This window comes from Somniosus microcephalus, chromosome 8 (genome assembly GCF_052327205.1).
Source record: "Somniosus microcephalus isolate GS21.2 chromosome 8, FLI_Smic_1.0, whole genome shotgun sequence".
In the NCBI taxonomy this organism is placed as follows: Eukaryota; Metazoa; Chordata; class Chondrichthyes; order Squaliformes; family Somniosidae; genus Somniosus; species Somniosus microcephalus.
Genome location: NC_140994.1, coordinates 22,100,179 through 22,124,666, shown reverse-complemented (window position 1 = coordinate 22,124,666; position 24,488 = coordinate 22,100,179). Strand labels below are relative to the sequence as shown.

Genomic DNA, 24,488 nt, shown 5'->3' with positions numbered 1-24,488 from the left:
TGCTAATTTGTCAAAGAGCCTTTAAGTGGCCCAGTGAAGATTCTAAATGATGTGTTGATGATGGTCGTAAGAATCATCTGTCTCAGTTAATTAGGTGAGGAAGGTACGGAGGCTGAGAACCAATTATAGTTCAAGGTCATTAGGTTTCAAAAATCATGGACCACTCGTAAAAGCTGCAATTTACTTATAAAAGTTGCCACAAATAGCTCAGGATCATAATTGTAGACAGAACAGAGGTGTTTAGCAGAGTGGTCAGCTAATCTGTGTTTGGTTTCTCTAATATTAAGGAGACTGCACTATGAGCAGTGATTGGAGGAAGTACATGTAAATTGCTGTCTCAGACGGAAGGACTGTTTGGGGCCCTAGACAACGGGGTGGGAAGAAGTGAATGGGCAGTGTTGAATCTCCTGTGTTTGCACAGAAAGTTGCCAGGGCAAGATTGACTAGAAGTTGGTGTGGTGGAGGACTGAACCAAGGCAAGGTTCCTCTGGAAAGTGGAGAGGAGAGATGTGTTTGGTGCTGGGATCATGTTGTAGGGGGTGGAAATGGTGGAAGATGATTTGATGAATAAAGAGGTTGGTGAGGATCAGTGGGAGGAGAAGGGGGTCAGAGCAGAAGCACGGGAAATTAAATGGACCTAGTCAAGGGCCCTGTTGACCACTAAGTGGGGAATCATCGGCTAACGAAAAAGGACAACATTTCAAAAGCTTTGGTGCGGAAAGCAGTCATCAAAAGAGCTGTGCTAGAAATGGAGAAACTGAGGGAAAGAGATGGAGGGGGAAATTTTGAGGCCTCCCATGCAGCAGAAACAGGACAGTAGTGCCCCAAAAACAGTGGGAAATGACTTACTGAGTAGGACTAGAACAAAGAGTGTTCCGTTCCACATATCCTACAAAAAGGCAAGCATGGGTAGACCCCAGGCAGGTTCCCATTGCGACACCTTTGATCTGAAGGAAATGAGTGGAGTTAAGAGAAGCTGCTCAAGGTAAGAAAATGTTCAGCTGGCCATAGGAGGGAATTAGAGAATGGGGACTAGTTGCTCAAGGAAGATATAGAAGGTTTGCAGGCCATCGCAGTTAGGAATGGAAGTGTAGAGTGACTGTACGTCCATGATGAAAAGAAGATAACTGAGGCTGAATAATCGGAAATCATTAAAGTGGCAGAGGGCATCAAAGAAGTTGCAAATGTAGATAGGCAGTGATTGGACAATAGGCTGAAAGAAGAGTGTCAAGGTAAGAGAAAATTAGTTCCATGGGACAGGAACAAGCTGACATGATTGGTCTATCGGGACAGTCTTATTTGTGTATCTTGGGGAGTAGAGAGGAACAGGCTGTATGAGATTTGGGAACTATGAGGTTAGAGGCAATGGGAAGAAGATCCGCAGTAAAGCTGAGATCAGTAACAGTCAGAGAAATAATGGCTTGGTGTTTGTAGTGAGATCATGAGTGTCTTGGCCAACATTTATCCCTCAACCAGCATCACTAAAAACTGATTTTCTGGTCATTATCACATTACTGTTTGTGGGAACTTGCTGTGTACAAATTGGCTGCCGCGTTTCCTACATTACAACAGTGACTACACTTCAAAAGTACCATTTGCTGTAAAGCACTTTGGGACATTCTGAGGTTGTGAAAGGTGCTATATAAATGCAAGTCTTTTTCTTTCTATGGTAGGCGGAGTCAGGATGTTGTTATTCAACCTCAGCCAGGCAGAGGACCTTCCCCCTTAGAACAACATGCCTATTTTATCAGGTTTGACGATGATGATGGGGTTTGTACTGAGTGGAAAACTGAAATAGTCAATGGCCCTGAATTTACGGTCGGAGGCTTCCCGTGGGAAAATGCCTCCAATCCGCAAATAATATACGCGCCTACCTGGTGGTCTGGGAGTTATGGAGTCTTGCGGTCCTGGGTCTTCCCGGGTACCTGCGGGAAGAGGCCCACGTATCCAAACTGCGCAGGCGGATCGCAAGCACCCCTGGACCACATGGGCCAGCCCAACAAATGACAGAAGAGAATCTCTATTCCGTACATACGGAACCCCATAAGTATGACTGGGAATACCCAAAAAAATACCTCTACACTTCAAATAAATTTTTTAAAAATCACATAATTAAAATGGCATTTAATTAAATATTTAAAACAAAAATTTAATTTTTTTGAAAAATAAGTTTACATGTTTTAGAGGGACTAATAATACCTTATTTCACAGGTTTTAAATGCATAAATTATTGATAACATTTTATTTTTTGTTTTTTAAAACTCTTTTGTAAAAGCAGGCTTTTACCAGGCGTAAGAATTTCACAGACATTCGCTGGGCAGAAGTTGGGTAAATAGCCCAACTCTCCATCCACGGATACCCTTTTCCATGGGTTGCGGCTGATCTGTCAAGAAAATTCTTGACCGATAGCAAGTTATTGGTTTTATCGCATGCGCAGCACATGCCTAAACCCGGAACTTGCGCGGCCCCTACGGGCGCGTATGCACCCGTAAGGGCCGCAAATTATGGCCCAATATCACAGTGGCAATTCATATTGAAAATATTGAGGTAAGAGGCCAAAGAGAGGGGTCCAGGTGGATAGCAAAGGCTGGAGAGGGAGGGCAGATAAAATTGAAGTATAACGGATCAGGAGGTAGGCTGGCATCCAAGAATTGTTTGAGTTTCTGGTCAGGAAGGAATATACAGGAAACTCTCTTTTAACCGGCAAAATTCAGGAGTAGGTTCAGGTAAGTTTTACTTCATATTAGTGGCAGTTCCTGGATCTGTGGCTGTGTAACTGGGGTTCGTGCACTTGTTGCTAAGCAACAGGGACGCTTGGTCTGTGGCCAGAGTTCCTGCACATGCTGCTAAGCAACAGGGAAGCCTGGATTTGTTGCTGTGTACGGAGCTCTCGTACCTTTTAAACTATACCTCTCTGTAATTCGGACTTTTTGATAAATCGGCACCACGCCGGTCCCGTTGGTGCCGGATAATAAAGAGTTTCCTGCAGATTATTATTACTGGAATTGTACACTGTTCTAACAAAGCTGAATGCAAGCTTCAAGAGCAATATCTAGGCCTAGTAATTGGATCGGGCAGTAATTGTTATTCAGGCAGAAAATAGGCACTGAAGGGATCAATATAATGTGTGGTGTGCATGCTCTCATTCTGCACCGGGTATGTGCTGCACACCATATTGGTTAGCGTACCCTGTAGTTGCCAAGGGCGCCCACTTAAAACAGGTGTTGGGCCCATTGCCTATGCAAATCAGGGACTTAAAGCCTATTTCAGGCCCCTTTCTGAAATTGGTCCGTGCCCGACCACAGCATATGCTGCGATCAGTTTGCTCAGGTACTCAGCAGCCAAACCAACGCTCTTTAGGACCTCTTGAGGCTGCCACCGAAAAGGTAAGTGACAAATTTTTACTTACCTGTATGTGGGGGCCAGGAGAAGCAGGAGTCCTTCCTCTAGCTCTACATTAAAACTGAGGGCAGCCGCTGGCCACTACTCGCCCGCTCCCGATTTCCTCCCTCTCTACCAGACTCACGGTTGTTCCAGTGCTAGCGCCGGCTGATAGTCACCTTCTTCGTGACCGGTGCACTGCCTCTTGGGCGTGACCGATGTTCTCAGCACATCAGCTGTGGCCCGATGATGCAAGAAGACCAATTTTGCGCGGTCCTCTTACTCATTAGTTTTGGCGTGGATGTTCGCATTTGCCGCTGTACTCACCCCCAAAGTCATGCACAAATCAATTTCTAGGCCCTAAACATTCTCCTAGGCACCTTGCAACCCTCTGGCCTGATCACTGACTTCAATGACTTAAGGCTTTAAGAACAGAAGAAATAGGAGCAGGATTAGGCCATTTAGCTCTTCAAGCCTGCTCCGCCATTCAGTAAGATCATGGCTGATCTTCTACCTCATCTCCACTTTCCTGCACTGTCCCCATATCTCTTGATTACCTTAATATTCAAAAATCTATTGATCTCTGTCTTGAATATACTCAACAACTGAGCCTCCACAGCCCTCTGGGGTAGAGAATTCCAAAGATTCACCACCCTCTGTGAAGAAATTTCTCCTCATCTCATTCCTAAATGGCCGACCTCTTATTCTGAAACTGTGACCCCTGGTTTGAGACTCCCCAGCCAGGGGAAACATCCTCCCTGCATCTACTCTGTCGAGCCCTGTAAGAATTTTGCATGTTTCAATGAGATCACTTCTCATTCGTCTAAACTCTACAGAATATAGGCCTAGTCTACTCAATCTCTCCTCATAGGACAATCCCCCCATTCCCAGGAATCAGTCTGGTGAACCTTCGTTACACTCCCTCTATGGCAAGTATATCCTTCCTTAGATAAGGAGACCAAAACTGTACACAATACTCCAGGTGTGGTCTCACCAGGGCCCTATATATTTGCAGTAAGACGTCTTCACTCTTATACTCAAATCCTCTTGTAATAAAGGCCAACATACCATTTGCTTTCCTAATTGCTTGCTGTACCTGCATGTTGGCTTTCAGTGATTTGTGTACAAGGACACCCAGGTCCCTCTGAACACCAACATTTCCCAATCTCTCTCCATTTAAAAAATACTCTGCTTTTACATTTTTCCTACCAAAGTGGATAACTTCACATTTCTCCATATTATATTCCATTTGCCATGTTCTTGCCCACTCACTTAGCCTGTCTATATCCCCTTGACGCCTCCTTGCATCCTCCTCACAACTTACATTCCCACCCAGCTTTGTATCATCAGCAAACTTGGATATATTACATTTGGTCCCCTCATCCAAATCATTGATATAGATTGTGAATAGCTGAGGCCCGAGCACTGATCCTTGCGGTACCCCACTAGTTACAGCCTGCCAACCCAAAAATGACCTGTTTATTCCTACTCTCTGTTTTCTGTCCGTTAACCAATCCTCAATCATGCTGGTATATTACCCCCAATCCCATGAGCCCTAATTTTGTTTAATAACCTCTTGTGTGGCACCTTATCGAATGCCTTCTGAAAATCCAAATACACCACGTCCACTGGTTCCCCCTTATCTATTCTGCTAGTTACAACCTCAAAAACTCTAACAGATTCGTCAAACACGATTTCCCTTTCATAAATCCGTGTTGACTCTGCCCAATCCTATTATTATTTTCTAAGTGCCCTGTTACCACGTCCTTAATAATAGATTCTAGCATTTTCCCCACTACTGATGTCAGGCTAACTGGTCTGTAGTTTTATCTTCATATTCAAACCTGTTTTAATATCATACCTGACCACAGCAAGTAGTCATTCAGTAGAGGATGGGAGGAGAGAAAATTGCCAAGATTTCTTTTTAATTGAAGAAGAAAACAACAACACTACAGCCAGATCTGACTTGAGCACAAGTCAGCATAATTGAACCAATCAATGAGCCGAACTCGCTATCATTTAATCGGTTCTTCCGTATGCAGTTTAAATCGGAACTAAAGGACATCAACCACACCTGAATGGTTTTTCAGTTTGATGAGGTTCAACCCGTATTAACCAACACACAAAGCGTTAAAACACTTTGCAATTAGTCTCTTAAAGTAGCAAATTGATATTTGAGTTCGATACTGACTGCAGTGATTCGGTTTCCCTTTCATCTTGTCTAAAACTGCTTCTTGCCAATTTATGTTCCTTATTCTGTTCACAACAAATTCCATTTTCTTATGTTTCTTGGTTTAACATTATTTTACTCATCAGCTCTTGTTGGCCTGCATGTTTATAGCTAAACCTCAAGAATGATTTTTAACAAAAATCTAGGATTATGGAAAGGCTGTTCAGTCCATTTGGCTCATTTAATGATCCAGGTATTGTTTCAGGAAGCAGTTTGACCATTTATCTACCCCAAACTCATATCCTTTGGCTTCGTTGATGGCTTCTCACGCCTTTATCTGCTACTTTAAAGAGGCATTAACTCATTTATTTTAAACAGGTTAACATCTCTGTTAAAATAATGGCCATCAAATTTTTATGCAAAAATATAAAACATCCAAATATTTGCAATGTAGTTTCAAGGCCTTTGTAGTGAATAAAGGACACAAGATCATAATTACAGACAAGGTAGGCCATCAGAGAGATCCTAACGTCCACCCATTGTAGTATCCAATTGGTTCAGGGTTTTTGCCTCCACGACTCTATCTGGACATTTATTCCACACATTTATCATTCTTTGTGTGAAGAAGTATTTCCTGATATCCAGCTGCTGTGCTTTACTTGATCTAGGAATGCATGATATTAATAGTGGGGTACCCAAAATGGGAAAGTGTTCCCAGTGATAACATCCTAAGCTTAATGAACACAAAAACATTACTAGAAAGAAAGAAAATGTTTGTTTTTTTAAAAAAAAAGCATCTCAAGTACCCAAACCTGTAGGGATTGATACCTGTTCAGAATAATTTTCTTATCACCATGACATTTCTTTTTGAATCTGCTCATACATTGTCAAGTAGACTGATGGATGGAGAAGCTGCCTGATGGTACAGCACACTGGTAAGCTAACACTGTGCTGTACTATGGTAGGATGTGGGTTATATCACAGTGGCTTGTTCCTTGGTGAATTGCTAATCTTATCCAGGCCTACTCAGGAGGAGGGGTTCAAGGCTTCCATGGGGAGGAAGTAATTAGTCAGAAGCCAAGCTAATGTACAGCTCTGTCACGTACTCAGCAGCAACTGACTCCAAAGCACTTTCGGCAGAGGCCTGGGAACAAACTGATTGATTTACCTCTCAGTCGAGAACAGTGTGTGGGTGAGTGGGAGTTTGGGAAGGGGGAAGCACCTAAAAAGGAAATAACTTACAAAATGTGAATTTTTAAAAAAATGTCTGCTGCATATATCCAAAGTGATGTTAATGCATTTTAACTTTGAGTCAAAATGTAGCCAAAGTAATCCTGAGGGAAGATTTCTTCTGGTCGCTGTGTGTCAGCAGTGTTCTAAACATAGCAAGGAGATTTCTTCTAATTGCTACCTCTGGTGAGATTGTAAATATATTCTTTTAGAATGCTTTTGTAATTTTCCTAAACAGTGAACATAAGAAGTCTCCCTGCTATATATATATATATATATGTTGCTAATGAGGAAAATAATTTTCAGAGGAAATCCTCCCCCTAACCTTTTTGGTAATCACCAGTGCATCAGAAATGGAAAATACTTGTTTCTAAATGATGTATTGCTATATTTTTGTACCCAATGAAAGACCCAGCTGGTACCATTAGAACGCTAAAACAGTGAAATCTATAAAATGGTCATTTATGGACATTTTTCTTTTTTTTTTAAATTACATTTTATTCATTGGAGATGGGCCAGATTTTAACTGCAGCCAGTGTTTGGCAGGTAAGCAGCGGTGTAAGATAGAAACCCAACCGCTGCTCCAAACATTAGGCCTGGGGTATTTTAACAGCAGGTAAGTAGTGGGATCGGCTGTCGGGCTACCCGTGGGCGTCCTGCGATTGGTGATGGCGGGTAGGACAGTGAGATGATGTCGGGGGAGACCTAAATTTCCTTGTGAGGCCCGGAGGAGCACTCCTGCTTTTCCTGGCTTCGTAAGAAAAACAACAACAACTTGTATTTATATAGCGCCTTTAAAGTAGTAAAATGTCCCAAGGAGCTTGGAAGGAAAAAAAAATGTAAAAACTTACCTTTTGGGGCCTCTTGTGACCCGGCTTTCTTGCTGGGTTGGCCTAGCGGAAAACATACTGCTGCCTTCCTGCTCAGGCTGCCAGATAAACGTTGCAGTCAGGCCCTGATAACGTCACTGGGATTTGACATGCATATGCTAAAAGGACCCCACCAGCTTTGGGCATGTGTCTTTGCCAACTGCTCAGTTGAGCAGTTGAAAATTGCAGGTGGTCAGCTCTGTGACCGCGGCGATATTAACTACCCACCTGGTGGGTAGGGGTTAAAATTGCCCCCAGAGTATCTGACTCAGCCTCATGGGTTGATGGGCCGTTCACTACTGTTATGTGCTGTCTGATTATCTGTGGCTCATGGAAACATTGGGGGTAATTTTCAGCTTCAATGGAATGAAAATCGTGCGGGTTCTACAGTGGGCGGACGATCTGCTCTGCCAGGTTACCACCCAAGTGGCAAAGTTGAAAATTACATCCCATTGTGTCGGGCCAAACATGGAACCATCTTCATTATATAGAACAGATTAGCTGACCTGCCACAAGTATAGAAGTACTTTAAAGCCTTCCCTGATTTCAGTACAGGAAAACATCTTTAATGTTTGTTTCTGTGAAACCATTTTGCACTAATGGTAAAAGTAATATTTACAATGTTGGATACTGTTAAAGAACTTAATTATTTTGAGGTTCAAGTAGCTATTTCATCATTGGATAACCTGGCAGCTGTAAGTGGTTTTCTCGGCGCACCGAAAACACACCTCTTACTACAGGTTCTGGACAATAGGGATTATATGGATAGATCCGACTCGGACACCCTTTTGAGCTCAACCGTATTGTGTTTAATAGGATTAACAATAACACTTGTAACAGTACAAAACAATACAACCCTGGCTTACCACGGTCTAATAAAAGAACCCCCCCGTGAAATAAACTAACACAGGACCCCAGCACTAAACCCCTCTAAGGTTTGGTTGGGACTTACAATCACCCCTTCACACAGCTAAGTGGTCTTGTGGATGTGTAGGCGCAGGCAATATGCTCACCCTGATTGCCTGTTGTCTTGCTTGCAGCTTCTTCCTGTATGTCTCGCTCCTGGTTCCGTACCGCCGACGCGGTATCCAAGTTCCAGTTTGAGTCGAGGTCCGTTGATGAGGGATGAAGAGCAGCGCTCGGCTCCTGGCAGTGTTCCGTCGAGCCGAGCCCCACTCGGGAGACTTGCTGTAAATTGATGCCGAGGAGAAGAGAGAGAGCAGCTCCCGAACGGCTCCTTATATACCCAAAACCTATCACCTTTTCTCCCGCCAATACTGATCGATGTATTGACTCAGGTGAGCTGTCTGGACCCCCCTGTGGCCTGGAGTGGCTCATGACCGTTGAAATCTTTGTGAAAAATGATATTCCGTTTCCCCGCTCCCAGGCCTGGCGCCTGGAGAGACAATGAGTGCTGATTACTGGATGCCTGTCGTTTCCTGAGTTGATGGCCCCCATTAGCAGGTAATGGGTTTCAATCTCAAACCGAACTTGCTTAACTGGCTTATCTACTGGAAGACAATGGCCTGGCCATCTCCTGCCTTCCACCAGTTTCGGTTGGGACTGTGCTTTATTGATGTGAGGGCAACGTGTCTCTGAGTTACCTCTCGGGGTATTGTTCCCAGTAATCATGTTAGATGGTGATGACATCAATCAGCCTGGGTTCCCTGCCACCCAGCCTGTCAGCGTGAGATGGCCGTTTGCATATGAATGAACCTTAAGTCAGGTTAGCCTGGCTTGCAATCCTATTCCCTAAGCCACTCCCACAAGCTTGCCCAACAGTACAGTTCTTTCTTGGGGTTTTGGATATAAAATATGATTCATAAAAATGGCCAGAAAGCTGGTGCTACACAGCACAGCATTGGTCGGGAAATGTGCTGTGCTGTGGAACTTGTGATTTTCTACAAAGTCTGTGACTTTTGTGATCTTGAACAGAGGCCAAGTCTATACCATTTAGCAGTCTGCCTGAAACTGACCTAGAGAAAGGCCTGGGAACAGAGAATAGGAGGGGAATTTAAAATGAGAAGAGGGTATCATTTACAATAGCTTCTTATGGTTCACTTACATTGTATATATAATATGCTTCTTTTGTGCTGGTAATACTTCTGCTACCCTCTCTATCTACTACCCCTGCAACAAACTTTCTGGTCGTAAGCTCCTAAACCTTTTTCCGCCAGACCAAGGAGACGTTGTTTAATTTCCACTGGGAACAAGCTATTTCTTTATAATCTGTGTAACTGAAGAACTCTGCAACTGTTACTTAATGCCAGTAGCTGCAGATGGACCCTTCTTTCTCTATTCATTCTGCTTTCAGGAACTCCCTATATGTTCTGCTCATTAGGTCCTTTTAAAATACAGAAATAATAAACAAAAGGGAATCTTCCGATGCAGTTCTTCCCCATCCTCATAGGAGCTTCTGTTGCATGTTGATTTTTTTTTTATTCGTTTATGGGATATGGGCGTCTCCGGCAAGGCCAGCATTTATTGCCCATCCCTAGTTGCCCTTGAGGAGGCGGTGGTGAGCCGCCGCCTTGAACCGCTGCAGTCCGTGTGGTGATGGTACTCCCACAGTGCTGTTAGGGAGGGAGTTCCAGATTGCACCTTGGAAGAAGTTCCGGTTGGAAACATGAATGAACTATTCCTATATCCAGGTCTTTGCTGGTCTAATCATGCATATCAAGGAATTGTTACTAATTCAGTCAGTGATCAGTTATGCAAAAAGTAACTGTTTGACTGCTTATGTGGGAGATTTGATGAGATGACCCTATAAGCTTCGCTGTTGTCTTTTATTAGAACCTCAGTTAACCTGAACTCAAGATATGTAAAATGGTATAAGCAACACATTAAGTAGATATTTGAAAACAAGGCTCGAGTGGATGTGACATGACCCACAGTGGTAAAACAACACTAGCCCCTGTAGCATAAACAGAACAAGTAACATGGCATGGCAGGCGATGTTCCCTCGAAGCTGCCTGGCTGTGCAGCTGTCTGACGAACCCGCACAGCCAGGGACTGGCTTTTCTAATGTTAAATTTTGCACATGTGCAAATATGTGAATGGGTTGTGCAGCCCCTTAAAGGGGCCGCGTACCCCCAGAAAATCAGGGGAAACATTGATGACAGCAGATCAGTTATCACTTGGCTCTGCTCAGAAACTGGTCATTTCATTGTTTCCTTGACTTTTTATGCAAAGTTGGGGCATTGGACAGCACATCGCACTGCATGTGGCAACAGCGGTTGTGAGATTTATCTCAAGTTAGATACAAAACATAACTCCCTGTGTTCTGCCCCAACAACATGCCTAATCTTAGAAGATTCTCCCCTCCGCCGCCACCACGCTCCCCTCAATAGACCAGGTTGAGATTTCCATTTCCTGATGCTGATAGTAGATGTTGCATTATGTGTAGCCTTGTGTGAGCTGAGCTGGACCTATTAATCTCTGCTTAAACAGGTAAGTATCAAGATGGACTATCATTGCCTCTTTATCATTCTTATTTTTCATTGTGTTAATAAAACAAGAAGAAACAAAGAAATTGTATTTATATAGCACCTTTCACGACCTCAGGACATTCCAAAGCGCTTCACGGACAATTAAATATATTTGACGTGTAGTCACTGTTGTAATGTGGGGAAACACAGTAGCCAATTTGTGCACAGCAAGGTTCCGCAAACAGCTATGAGATAAATGATCAGATAATCTGTTTTAGTGGTGTTAGTTGAGCGATAAATGTTGACCAGGACACAAGGAGAGCACTCCTGCTCTCTTCAAATAGTGCCGTGGACCTTTTACGTCCACCCGAGGGGGCAGATAGGGCCTTGGTTTAATATCTCATTTGAAAAAAGGCACCTTTGACAGTACAGCACTCCCTCAGTACTGCACTGTTGTGACAGCCTAGATTACGTGCTCGAGTTTCTGGGGCATAAATCCACAACCTTCTGATTCAGAGAGGGGGAAGAATTTCTGAAATGTGTTCAGGAGAACTTTCTTGATCAGTATGTTTCTGGCCCAACGAGGAAGGAGGCATTGCTAGATCTGGTTCTGGGGAATGAGGTGGGTCAAGTCGAGCAAGTGTCAGTAGGGGAACATTTAGGGAACAGTGATCACAGCATCATAAAGTTTAGAATAGCTACGGAAAAGGAAGGGGAGTAATCTAGAGTAAAAATACTTAATTGGAGGAAAGCCAATTTCAGTGGATTGAGAATGGATCTGGCCCGGGTAAATTGGAAACAAAGATTGGCAGGCAAAAGTGCAATCGAAAAATGGGCTGCCTTTAAAGAGGAGATGGTTCGGATATAGTCGAGGTACATTCCCACGAGGGGGAAAGGCAGGGCAACCAAAGCCAGAGCTCCCTGAATGATGAAAGAGATAGAGAGTAAGATGAAGCAAAAAAAGTGGGCGTATGACAGATGTCAGGTTGAGAATACAAGCGAGAACCAGGCTGAATATAGATATTTAAGAGGGGAAGTGAAAAAGGAAAAAGGAAATAAGAGGGGCAAAGAGAGAGTATGAGAATAGATTGGCAGCTAACATAAAAGGAAATCCAAAAGTCTTCTAGGCATATAAATAGTAAACAGGTAGTAAGAGGAGGGGTGGGGCCGATTAGGGACCAAAATGGAGACCTACGCATGGAGGCAGAGGGCATGGTTGAGGTACTAAATTAGTACTTTGCATCTGTCTTTACCAAGGAAGAAGATGCTGCCAAAGTCATAGTGAAAGAGGAGGTAGTTGAGATACTGGATGGGATAAAAATTGCTAAGGAGGAAGTACTAGAAAGGCTGGCTGTATTAAAGTAGATAAGTCACCAGGACCGGATGGGATGCATCCTAGGATGCTGAGGGAAGTAAAGGTGGAAGTTGCAGAGGTACTGGCCATAATCTTCCAATCCTCCTTGGATATGGGGCTGGTGCCAGAGGACTGGAGAATTGCAAATGTTACAAAAAAGGGTGTAAGGATAAACCCAGCAACTACAGGCTAGTCAGTTTAACCTTGGTAGTGGAGAAGCTTTTAGAAATGATAAACCGGGACAAAATTAACAGCCACTTGGACAAGTGTGGATTAATTAAGGAAAGCCAGCATGGATTTATTAAAGGCAAATCGTGTTTAACTAACTTGATTGAGTTTTTTGATGAGGTAACAGAGGGTTGATGTGGTGTTCATGGACTTCCAAAAGGCATTTGATAAAGTGCCACATAATAGGCTTGCCAGCAAAGTTGAAGCCCATGGATTAAAAGGGACAGTGGCAGCATGGATACGAAATTGGCTAAGTGACAGGAAACAGAGAATAGTGGTGAATGGTTGTTTTTTGGACTGGAGGAAGTGGTATTCCCCAGGGGTCGGTACTAGGACCACTGCTTTTTTTGATATATATTAATGACTTAGACTTGGGTGTACAGGGCACAATTGCAAAATTTGCAGATGAGACAAAACTTGGAAGTATAGTGAACAGTGAGGAGGATAGTGATAGACTTCAAGAGGACATAGACAGGCTGGCGGAATGGGCGGACAGGTGGCAGATGAAATTTAACGCAGAAAAGTGTGAAGTGATACATTTTAGTCGGAAGAATGAGGAGAGGCAATATAAACTAAAGGGTACAATTCTAAAGGGGGTGCATGAAGAGAGAGACCTGGGGGTATATGTGCACAAATCGCTGAAGCTGGCAGGGCAGGTTGAGAAAGCGGTTAAAAAAGCATACGGGATCCTGGGCTTCATAAATAGAGGCATAGAGTACAAAAGCAAGGAAGTTATGATGAACCTTAATAAAACACTGGTTTGGCCTCATCTGGAGTATTGTGTCCAACTCTGGGCACCGCACTTTAGGATGTGAAGGCCTTAGAGAGGGTGCAGAAAAAATTCATAAGAATGGTTCCTGGGATGAGGGACTTCAATTATGTGGATAGACTGGAGAAGCTGGGGTTGTTCTCCTTGGAGCAGAGAAGGTTGAGAGGAGATTTGATAGAGGTGTTCAAAATCATGAGGGGTCTAGACAGAGTAGATAGAGAGAAACTGTTCCCATTGGCGGAAGGGGCGAGAACCAGAGGACACAGATTTAAGGTGATTGGCAGAAGAACCAAAGGCGACATGAGGAAAAACCTTTTTACGCAGCGAGTGGTTAGGATCTGGAATGCACTGCCTGAAAGGGTGGTGGAGGCAGACTCGATTGTGGCTTTCAAAAAGGAATTGGATTAGTATCTGAAAGGAAAAATTTGCAGGGCTATGGGGAAAGGGCAGAGGAGTGGGACTAGCTGAAGTGTTCTTGCAGAGAGCTGGCATGGGCTCGACGGGCTGAATGGCCTCCTTCTGTGCTGTAACCATTCTATGATTCTATGTGAAGTTATCCACTTTAGTAGGAAAAATCATAAAGCAGAATATTTTTTAAATGGAGAGAGACTGGGAAATGTTGGTATTCAGAGGGACCTGGGTGTCCTTGTACATGAATCACAGAAAGCAGGTACAGCAAGCAATTGGAAAAGCAAATGGTATGTTAGCCTTTATTACAAAAGGATTGGAGTATAAGAGTAAAGTCTTACTGCAATTATATAAGGCCTTGGTGAGACCACACCAGGAGTATTGTGTACAGTTTTGGTCTCCTTACCTAAGGAAAGATATACATTCCTTAGAGGGCGTGCAACAAAGGTTCACTGGACTGATTCCTGGGATGGGTTGATTGTCCTTTGAGGAGAAATTGAGTAGACTAGGCTTATATTCCCTAGAGTTTAGAAGAATGAGAGGTGATGTCATTGAAACATATACAATTCTTACAGGCCTTGACAGGGTAGATGCAGGGAGGATGTTTCCCCTGGCTGGGGAGTCTAGAACTAGGGGTCACAGTCTCAGAATAAGGGGTCGGCCATTCAGGACTGAGATGATCGTTGAGTATATTCAAGACAGAGATCTATAGATTTTTGGATACTAAAGGAATCAAGGGATATGGGGATAATGCAGGAAGGTGGAGTTGATGTAGAAGATCAGCCATGATCTTATTGAATGGCGGAGTAGGCTTGAAGAACCAAATGGCCTACTCCTGCTCCTATTTCTTATGTTCCCCAAAGCTATATCGGTTCTAATTCAGAACATGTTTTCCTCTTTTCAGGAGATGTTGATAAGAACAAACTGGACAATTTAGAGCAACAAGATAATCTGGGTAAATTCAAAGCCTCCAAAAAATGCACAGCAGGTATGTTACTGTGTTAGCTTTGTAAATACTTGAACATATATGTTTTTGGTGCTTTGTTAAGTAACTAATGACAATGGAGAATGTCTCCATTCCAATGTTATTACAGCTCACACTACATAAGTACATACTTGATCCGAGTATAGAACTCCAGTGTACCAATTCCATTCTCTCCCATGTTGGCCAGTATTCATTCAAGCTTAGAACTCCATTATATCACCCAATACAAAGATGTAAATTGTGTTCAACTGCATCATTGTATCACTTGCACAGTATTAGTGATGTATGATGAGACGTTGCTGTGTATATTGTGGCTCAGACGGTGTGCAATTTACAGACGCTTTCACAATATTCTATGACTCGGTGGGACAGTAGGTTAGTGCACTGCCATTTCACCTCTCAAGATTGAAATTTCCTTTCTCTGATGGTTGTATGGGTTCTACATGAAATGAGTTTTCAGCAGCCTCAGTCCAGTTCCTAGTGGGTAAAGAACTACAGGTAAAAATTACCTATGACTGAGCACTAATTGTCACCCAATCAACAGTTTTGTTCAGATGTAATGAGGATGGCTAGAATAGGTAATTAAAATGTTACACTGGTGGGGTAGTATTTTTCTCGGGTTAAAGTGAATTATTTGAGCAATGTAAAAACAAATTCTACATGTAACTCATGCTGCCTGGGAGTGCATGATTCTGACCCAGAGTGCACAATATGGAAAAATGATCTGTTTCCCAGTACTGACATCATTCACACTAATGACGGTAAGGTTAAAAAAAGCTTAACATTGCTGTGTTGGAGTATTGGTCAACATATTGTATGTCAAAAAACTGAGATTTAAAATATTTAACATGGCACAGAGGCAAGGCTCACTGGAGCTTTGTGCTGTTATGTTGAAGGGTATTGAGAAGCTGGTTTTAAGCCCAAGGTTCCCTATGTGGTGAATTCTTGATCTAAGCTGTACTGTGGCAAGGAGGAACTGAAGGAGTCCAGCCCCATCTACACTAGGAGCTAGGGGAAATCAGCAAGCCAGGCACTCCAGTCTTGTAAATGTCCTTATGGCTAGTTGTAGGTTTCTCTTGATGGCAGTTTTGGAGCACATCTCCAGCCTGTCTAAAATGGTTTGTGGGACAAAGAAAGAATATCATAATTTTAAGAAATCTCTGCCAAAAAAAAAAGGTATAGGTGAATATTCCTAAACTATCCAACATTTAAATGTATCTAGTTATGTCTTGTAAATTGCCTGATTAAGTGGTAATGCAATCTGGGCTGCAGTCATGCAGATAACAATTTACATGAGGCCAATTTATTTTTTCTCATAATTGATAAATGGATAGAATCATTGTAATTTCTTTGTGATTTTTAACAGGTCCTAGTGGTGTAGCTCCAGGCCTTTTCCTGAATGTCGAACAATTTGTTTTCTGGATACTGACTCTGATGGTGCAGCTTGTCCTGTACAGTGTACTTGAATAGTTACATTGTAAATGATGTCAGCCATTTGCTTCAGCACCTTCATCTGGTCCAGAATGCTGCCTTCATGACAAAGAAAATCATGTAATGCATTTAAATAAACCCAGGGGTTTTACTTCTGTTGATTTCCTTAGATTGCACCAAATGGTCCATTCTTAGACTTGCACTTTATTTTCCTATGAATCAATGTGTATTGTCCTGAAATTAGGATCTTTAAATATCAGTGTATGAATATTTAAAGTTCTTAAGAAATTAATTTACCTGCTATTTTAAAGACGCGAGTTAATGCCTCCAATTAAACAGCGGACAAAGAAACATCATACCAACACAGTAAGCATTCGTACACTAATATTCAAAGAGTGTAATTTTAAGGCATCAGAGATCTAAGGCGTCATAAAATAATGAACTCAAGGAATGTGTTTTTGGTAAATATTATACAGTATGTCACAGGAACACACGCTTGAATAAGATTCAAGACTATATTCTAATCTGTGTGTTATATAAACAGGTGGCAAGTTGGCCACATCATTCTATAGAGAGAAATTGAATGGATATTTAGTTCTAAAACCATACTGGTAGAAACGGTATATAATCAGCACAATGAAGATTCAAGATGAACCTTGAACTGTGTAAAATTCATATGCACTGCGACTCGTGCAAGTGTATGAGGCTTGTGTAGAGAATGATTATAAACCTTGTGTGTACTTGCATTCTCTCTATCTGTACACTCTATGATTTCCTCAAAAAATTATATTAGTCAAACACAACTTGCCCTTTACATGATTAGACCACACTTCTGCATATGGTCACTAATTTCATTTGTATTATGAACTCTAGAACTTTATCTACAACTGAGGTAAGACTAATTGGCTTCTAATTTCCTGGCTTTTCACTTTACCCTTTCTTGAACAGCGGTGTAACATGCGCAATACTCCAGTCCTTTGGCCAATCCCTGTTTACAAAGACTTTTTGAAAGTTACGGTTAGTGCCTGTGCTAGCTCCTTCTCAACCTCCTTCAGTATTCTGGGACAGTTCTACTTTTGGACCCATTGAATATTTATCTGCAGCAGCGCTTTGTGCAGATCCCCTTCAATTACTCCTGCATTCCCACTTCCACCTGTCTTTGTGAAAACTGAGGCAAGTTACTTTCAAGTACAAGATGGCCTTTTTGTCTCTATCCTATCGTTAACTATCCTTTTACTTCTGATGTGCCTGTAAAAGCTCTTTCCCTTTATATTGACTGCCATATTTCTTGTTCGCATTTTCAGTCTCTCTTTTTACTGATCGACATATCCACAAATAATTACCAGGAAATTCTATGCCAGTGAATATTGTCTATGTGTATATATATTTTATAATGCCAATAATGGTTTACTGATATATAAACTACTTGTGAGTTTTTGAGCCCTGTAGTTTAGTTTAGATGAGTCAATTTATTTGTTAGGAAACCACTGCTTGCAATATTTTTAACCTGTTTATACCACATTTATTACTGAAATTAATAAAACAGCTCCTGAGGTAACTCATGCGAGAAATAAACCAATCCTGGAGCAACCACAAGTACAATATAATTTGCAGCAACACCAGATAAACAAGTTATTCTGACAGATTTCTGAATATATTTACCAAAGTACCTTTTTGAGTTCATTGTAGATTCATTCATTTGTGCTTTAATGTTTTGCTTTTAATTATATTTGTTACGTAAACATGAAAAAAATGTTGCATTTGAAAATTGATGCTGTGCTATCTGAAATTAATCACTTAGCTTAACAGATTTTATGTACAGTCATGGAATTTTTATGTAGATTAGAATATTGCAGTTTTCCTTATAAGGAGCTTAAAGTTGATTAGATCTAATTAGCTAGTTTGAATCTGTTAATCTGTATATTTGTATGCGACTTTCCAGAGAGACAATGGGAAGTAATCTGTATTGTAATTATCTTTGTATTGGATATTTTAGATGTCGAACGACATATAAGTAGTTTGGAAATTTGGGAAGCAAGTACTGTGGGTGGCTAAATCTGAAAGCAGAAATAAAATCAGGTATTGGACTAATATGAGGGTCATTTCACCTTGACCACTTAGGCAGTAACCTGGTGGAGGGGATTGCCCACCCATTATAGAACCTGCTCGATTTTTTATTTTCATTAAAATCGATGGAAATCAGGCGGGTTCTATCATAGGCTGGCACCATTTTACCGCCCAAGCAGTGAGGGTGAAAATGACCCCATATGGATTGAAAAAGGGCAAATCAGAATTAGAGTAGCAAAATGACAAGTATTGGGAAATTCTCTTACCAATGCCATTTACACTAATTGGAGTTGCTTCATAGTCCCTCATTGTAATGTGTTTCATCTGTTTAAATGCTGCCTGTATTGCATTCTTTGATAAGTGCCTTTAAAAGATTGGCGTTGGGGAAAGATAGCTTATGTTGGTGACATGTGTGTGACAACAGCAGTAGTGCCTGAACCCAGAATCTTTGGTGCAAAATCTAGTTTTTTTTCTTCTGAACAGTTTTTAAAAATGTAATCTTTTTATGTACAAGATTTTACATTCATATTGGATTTTCAAAACTACCCAAAAGATGTTATTGTAAAAACAGTGACAAGACTCATGCTTTCTATCAGCTAGTTTTTTTTCCAATTTTCTTTTCCCTCCTAAAGTGCTGTTACAGGAGCACCAGCAGCTCTCTGCCACCTCATCAAAGTGATCGTGCTTCACTTGTGAGCCTTGACAGTGAGCTTTGGCAGGCTATTGACCGTGGACAACATCACAACTAAACTTGATTCTATTCTCACCCCACATCCACCTTCCATGCAGATCACGGGATACGATTCAAAAATTGGCACCCTGTCTGATTTATTTCACTTCAGTAACGCAGGGCATTGAGATCAATTGCAGGATCCAAACCACTATCTCAGCTAGCTCAGATAACTCTTCACAGTCTGCTCTGTATGGTGTAGTAATATACCAGGCATTGCCTTAACCAGTTAGGCCATAGAGTCATAGTCATAGAGTTTTACAGCACAGAAAGAGGCCCTTCGGCCCATCGTATCTGCGCCGCCCATCCATCCCTGTCCAGTCTAATCCCATTTTCCAGCATTTGGTCCATAGCCTTGTATGCAATGGCATTTCAAGTGCTCATCCAAATGCTTCTTGAATGTTGTGAGGGTTCCTGCCTCTACCACCCTTTTAGGCATTGAGTTCCACATTCCAACCACCCTCTGGGTGAAAAAGTTCCTCCTCAAATCCCCTCTAAATCTCCTGCCCCTTACCCTGAATCTATGCCCCCTTGTTATTGACCCCCCTACTAAGGGGAAAAGTTCCTCTTTGTCTACCCTATCTATGCCCCTCATCATTTTGTACACCTCAATCAGGTCCCCCCTCAGCCTTCTTTGCTCCAAGGAAAACAACCCCAGCCTGTTTAGTCTTTCTTCATAGCTGAGGCGCTCCATCCCAGGTAACATCCTGATGAATCTTCTCTGCACCCTCTCCAAAGCAATCACATCCTTCCTATAGTGAGGTGACCAGAACTGCACACAGTACTCCAGCTGTGGCCTCACCAGCGTTTTGTACAGCTCCATCATAACCTCCCTGCTCTTATATTCTATGCCTCGGCTAATGAAGGCAAGTATCCCATATGCCTTTTTAACCACCTTATCTACCTGTTCCGCTGCCTTCAGGGATCTATGTACATGTACACCAAGGTCCCTCTGACCCTCTGTACTTCCTAGGGTCCTACCACCCATTGGGAAGCTCATCCACAATTTTTTTCTATAACCAAATTTGCTGCTCATTCATCAGCAGTCCAAATGCCACCATGAGTTTATGGCTTGTAAGCCGTGAACTTCTGATGGAAAATTGTGTAGTTACGGTTTTATTGTATACCATCTCTTCTCAACTCTTCCTCCGCTCTTTCAATATCTTAGTAATAATGAGACTATCACCTTCTTTAGTGGGAAATCTTATAATGCAACACTGACGCACAAATAAGAGACACAGCTGCAATGTCAGTGACCATACCACCCACACTAAGATGTATTGATTCCTTCTGCTTTATCATTCCTACATGATTAAACCAACCTATTTAGTTAGGGAAGCCTTATGGATTTTACTTAGTTCTAAGTAATGATTGGTGTTGTACTGGAATTAAACAGAGTCTCACTTTGTTGGGTACCAACTCCCCAAAATTAAGACAGTTCAAATACTTAAAAATATAAATGAGTTTGGTCTAAAGTAATTAATTTGGAACGAGAATTTATTTTATTTTACTAAAGCCATTTTTATATTAGACTTTTAAGTTGGATTTCAGGATCCCGGCATCGATGAACTGGCTCCCGACATGCTGGTAATTCCAGTTTCCATAGGCTGACACAGACCTGTAGATTGAATTAGAACTGGGACTGCCACTGAAACTGGATTCAACTGCATAAACACTAAAATCTGTCTTAATAGAAGACCAATGCAAGAGGCCCTTGAATTTGAGTTATTACAATAGGCATATATACTGTTTCCATGTGAATAGCAGTAGGCTCCAAACTTTCTTTCTTTGGATTCAGCTTATTCTTTTGCTGGTGTAGTATTGATGAGAAAGCAGGAAACCCAGAAATCTTCCACTCAATGTTGTGAATGTGCAGAGGTTAAATTAACAGTTTCAGTTAGGAATTGTCTATCTTGTTGAAAGGAACATTGCATAGCACAAGTGCTTGGGAAGGGGGTTGGTGTGGGAGTAGATATAGGTCACACACTTGAGACTACTAGTGTATGCCATTTGGTTCTCTTCACTTTTTACATTTAAGTATCCATTAAAAGTCTTTATAGGGGATAAAGAAGAGCCAGAACAGATGTGTATATTTTTTTGTTGAGTTAACATCATGTGCAAGTCATACATTAAAGTTTTGGCAACACAACAGCATGTTTCTATGTGTATTGCTTCAGCACATAAAAATGTTTGTTTGACAAACATTTAAGTTTTGCCAAACACTCCTTAAGAAGATTGTGTATCCTTAAATTTTAAGGATTTAGGATGAATCTTTACAGTAGATAAATGTTCCTTTCTCTCAGACACTCAAACATAATATGGGCCCCCACTGATAGCACCCGCGCTGGCAAAAATCCCCATTTTGTGGCTCCTGCTGATGAGGAAAATAATTCAAAATTTTATAATGTTCATAGTTTTGGCAGAAGAAAGTGTTGCTTGGGTATTTCCAACAGCATCAGTGTGAATCAGGGTGCATCAACGTTAAAGCAACATACTTGTTTTTAACTGTCTTAAAATTATTCCTGCAGTTGGGAACATCTATTTATAATATATTAAAAAATCTTCTATCTGAGCACTCTTCTGTATATTCTCCCATTTTAAATTCATACGTCCCGTTTATAATGTAAACTATCTATGTAAAAATACCTCACTGTAATTGTATTTTCCAGCCAGGAAGTGCTGCAATGGAGGTGCTACAATGCCACCGCTAGTAGGAGGAGGGTGTCATTACAGCGTGACAAGTTGTCAAAAGCAGTTTCTAGTATAAATATGGAAATAGAAATTTATAATGGAAATATAAAAATAAGACAATGTATGACTTTAAAATGGGAACTGAATTATGTCTGCATGCCCTGGTCAAATCATACGTCACCCTTCAATCCCGATTCACCTGAAGACAACACTTGGGCTGAGAAATTCCTCAGAGCAGCTCATGCTCCGCGACAGTATCTGCACCGGAAGTGTGACGGAAGCCCGTTTACACACACAAACGGGGTTTCCACCGCACTTCCAGTGACGGCACTGTCGCGGAGCAGGAGCAGCTCCGAGGAAATTCCCAGCCTTGGTTTTGACTCCCCCTGTGCAAATCCATAGCAGATTGGCTCTTAGGACTATACTTTTGGTTTGTGTAGGCATTGTACATCTAGATTTTACTTATTTATATATGTTGTAAATAACTGTAAGAAAGGACTCTTCTCCAATAAATCTATTTAAATGGAAAGCACTGCGAAAATGAGTCGTAGGGCGCGATCTTACCAGCCCTGGGGAGGCGGGTATGGAGGCGGGACTGCCGGGAAAAAGGCAGAATCTGGGGTTGGGTGCCCAACCTGCCTCCATGCCATCTTGCCAGGAGGCGGGTAGCCGACCTGCGCCGGGTCCCGTCTCCTTGGGGGCGGGAAAGGGATTAGTGCCACTTATCTGCCTGTTAACAGGTAGTTAACAGGCAGATAAGAGGATTATCCCCATTTTGCCCACACAAGTGCGGGCTTCCCGAAAGCACTGAACCCCGTCAGGGTCACCAAGGCGAGCAGTGGGTCTGCGGGGGTTAGAGGGGTGCAAAAGTACACTGTAGAGGTAAATGATGGGTGCAAGTATGGAGAGGTGAGTATGTGAGGTAAGTGGAAAGTGTTAGTAAAAGTTTACTTACCTTTGTTTCTTCCTGCAGGCTTCAAGAGTTGAATATGCGGAGAGTCTCGCACCTCCGCGGCAGAGATGACAGATGGCCGTTGCATTCTCCAATGCAACAACCATCTAATTTCTGCTAAATAAAGAGGTTTGATGAGTCTTGAATTCAAGAACTCATCAAGCTACAGAGAATGTCAGTGTTTGACAGCTTCACAAAGCTGTCAAACGATAACAATTCATCTGTCAAAAATTTTTGACAGATAAAACGTCATACGTTGACATTCTCTGTAACCGGCTTTCCCTTAATTGGCCTGCTAAGCCTGCTGGGCGGGCTTAACAAGGTCAATCAAGGGAAAATAGCGTGGGTTGGCCAGAAGTTGATGGAGGCGGGACTGAAACCCGACAAGTGGGAGTCCTGCCTCTAAAAGCTCCCCATTGGCAAAATCCAGCCCATAGAGTCATAACGGCACAGAAGGAGGCTATTCGACCCATCGAGCCTGTGCCGGCTCTCTGTAGAGCAATCCAGTCAGCTCTATCCTCGTAGCCCTGCAAGTTTATTTCCCTTAAGTGCCTATCCAGTCTCCCCTTGAAAACATTCCGTCGGCAGCGAGTTCCAGGTCCTCACCACTCACTGCGTAAAAAGGTTTCCCCTCACATCCCCCCTGTATCTCTTGCCCAAAACCTTAAATCTGTGTCCCCTAGTCCTTGTACCATCAACTAGTGGGAACAGCCTTTCCTCATCTAGCCTATCCAAACCCGTCATAATCTTGTACACCTCTATCAAATCACCCCTCACCCTCCTTTGTTCTAATGAAAACAAATCCAGCTTCTCCAACCTGTCCTCGTAGCTAAGATCCCCCATCCCCAGTCTCTGCAACCTCTCAAGTGCCTTCACATCCTTCCTAAAGTGTGCCGACCAGAACTGGACGCAAAAGTCCAGTTGTGGCCTATCCAGCGCTTTATAAAGGTTCAGCATAACTTCTCTAATTTTGTACTCAATAACTCTATTTATGAAGCCCATATGCTTTGCTAACCACTCTCTCAATATGTCCTGCCACCTTCAGGGTCTTATGCACATTAACTCCCAGGTCCCTCTGTCCCTGCACACTCTTTAAAACTGTGCCATTAAGTATATATTGCCTCTCCCTGTTCCTTCTGCCAAAATGCATCACCTCACACTTCTCTGTATTAAATTCCATCTGCCACTTGTCTGCCCATTCTGCTAGCCTTTCTATGTCCTGTTGCAGTCGATTGGTATCATCTTCACTGTTTGCCACACCCCCAAGTTTGGTGTCATCGGCAAATTTAGAAATTCTACTCTGCATTCCAATATCCAGGTCATTTATATATATCAAAAAAAGCAGTGGCCCCAGCACTGACCCCTGGGGAACACCACTGTCTACCATCCTCCAGTCTGAAAAACAGCCACTCGCTGTTTTCTGACCTTAAGCCAATTCCTTATCCAAGCTGCCACTGACCCACCTATTCCATGAACCTCAGTTTTGTTAACCAGCCTTCCATGTGGTACTTTGTCAAACGCCTTCCGAAAATTCATGTAGACAACATCCATTGCATTTCCTTCATCAATCCTCTGTTACTTTATCAAAAAATTCAATTAGATTAGTCAAACACGATCTGCCTTTTACAAATCCGTGTTGGCTCTCCTTAATTAGCTTAAAAATCTCCAAATGCCCATTAATTTTTTCCTTGATTATTGTTTCTAAAACTTTACCCACCACGGATGTTAAACTGACCGGCCTGTAGTTACTAGGATTGTCCTTACACCCTTTCTTGAACAATGGTGTCACATTTGC

At 42.2% G+C, this 24,488-nt stretch overlaps 1 protein-coding gene across 1 annotated transcript in view; it reads left to right on the top strand.

The window, feature by feature from the left end:
- cusr (Copper-only SOD repeat protein) overlaps positions 1-21,199 on the top strand; it is a 133,154-nt gene extending 111,955 nt beyond the window's left edge. The window contains exons 9-10 of the mRNA XM_085994329.1: positions 14,742-14,825; positions 16,189-21,199. Of these exons, the coding sequence (XP_085850455.1) occupies positions 14,742-14,825; positions 16,189-16,292 (188 nt within the window). The 3' untranslated portion in view covers positions 16,293-21,199. The remainder of the gene's footprint in view (positions 1-14,741; positions 14,826-16,188) is intronic.
- Positions 21,200-24,488: the final 3,289 nt, after the last annotated feature.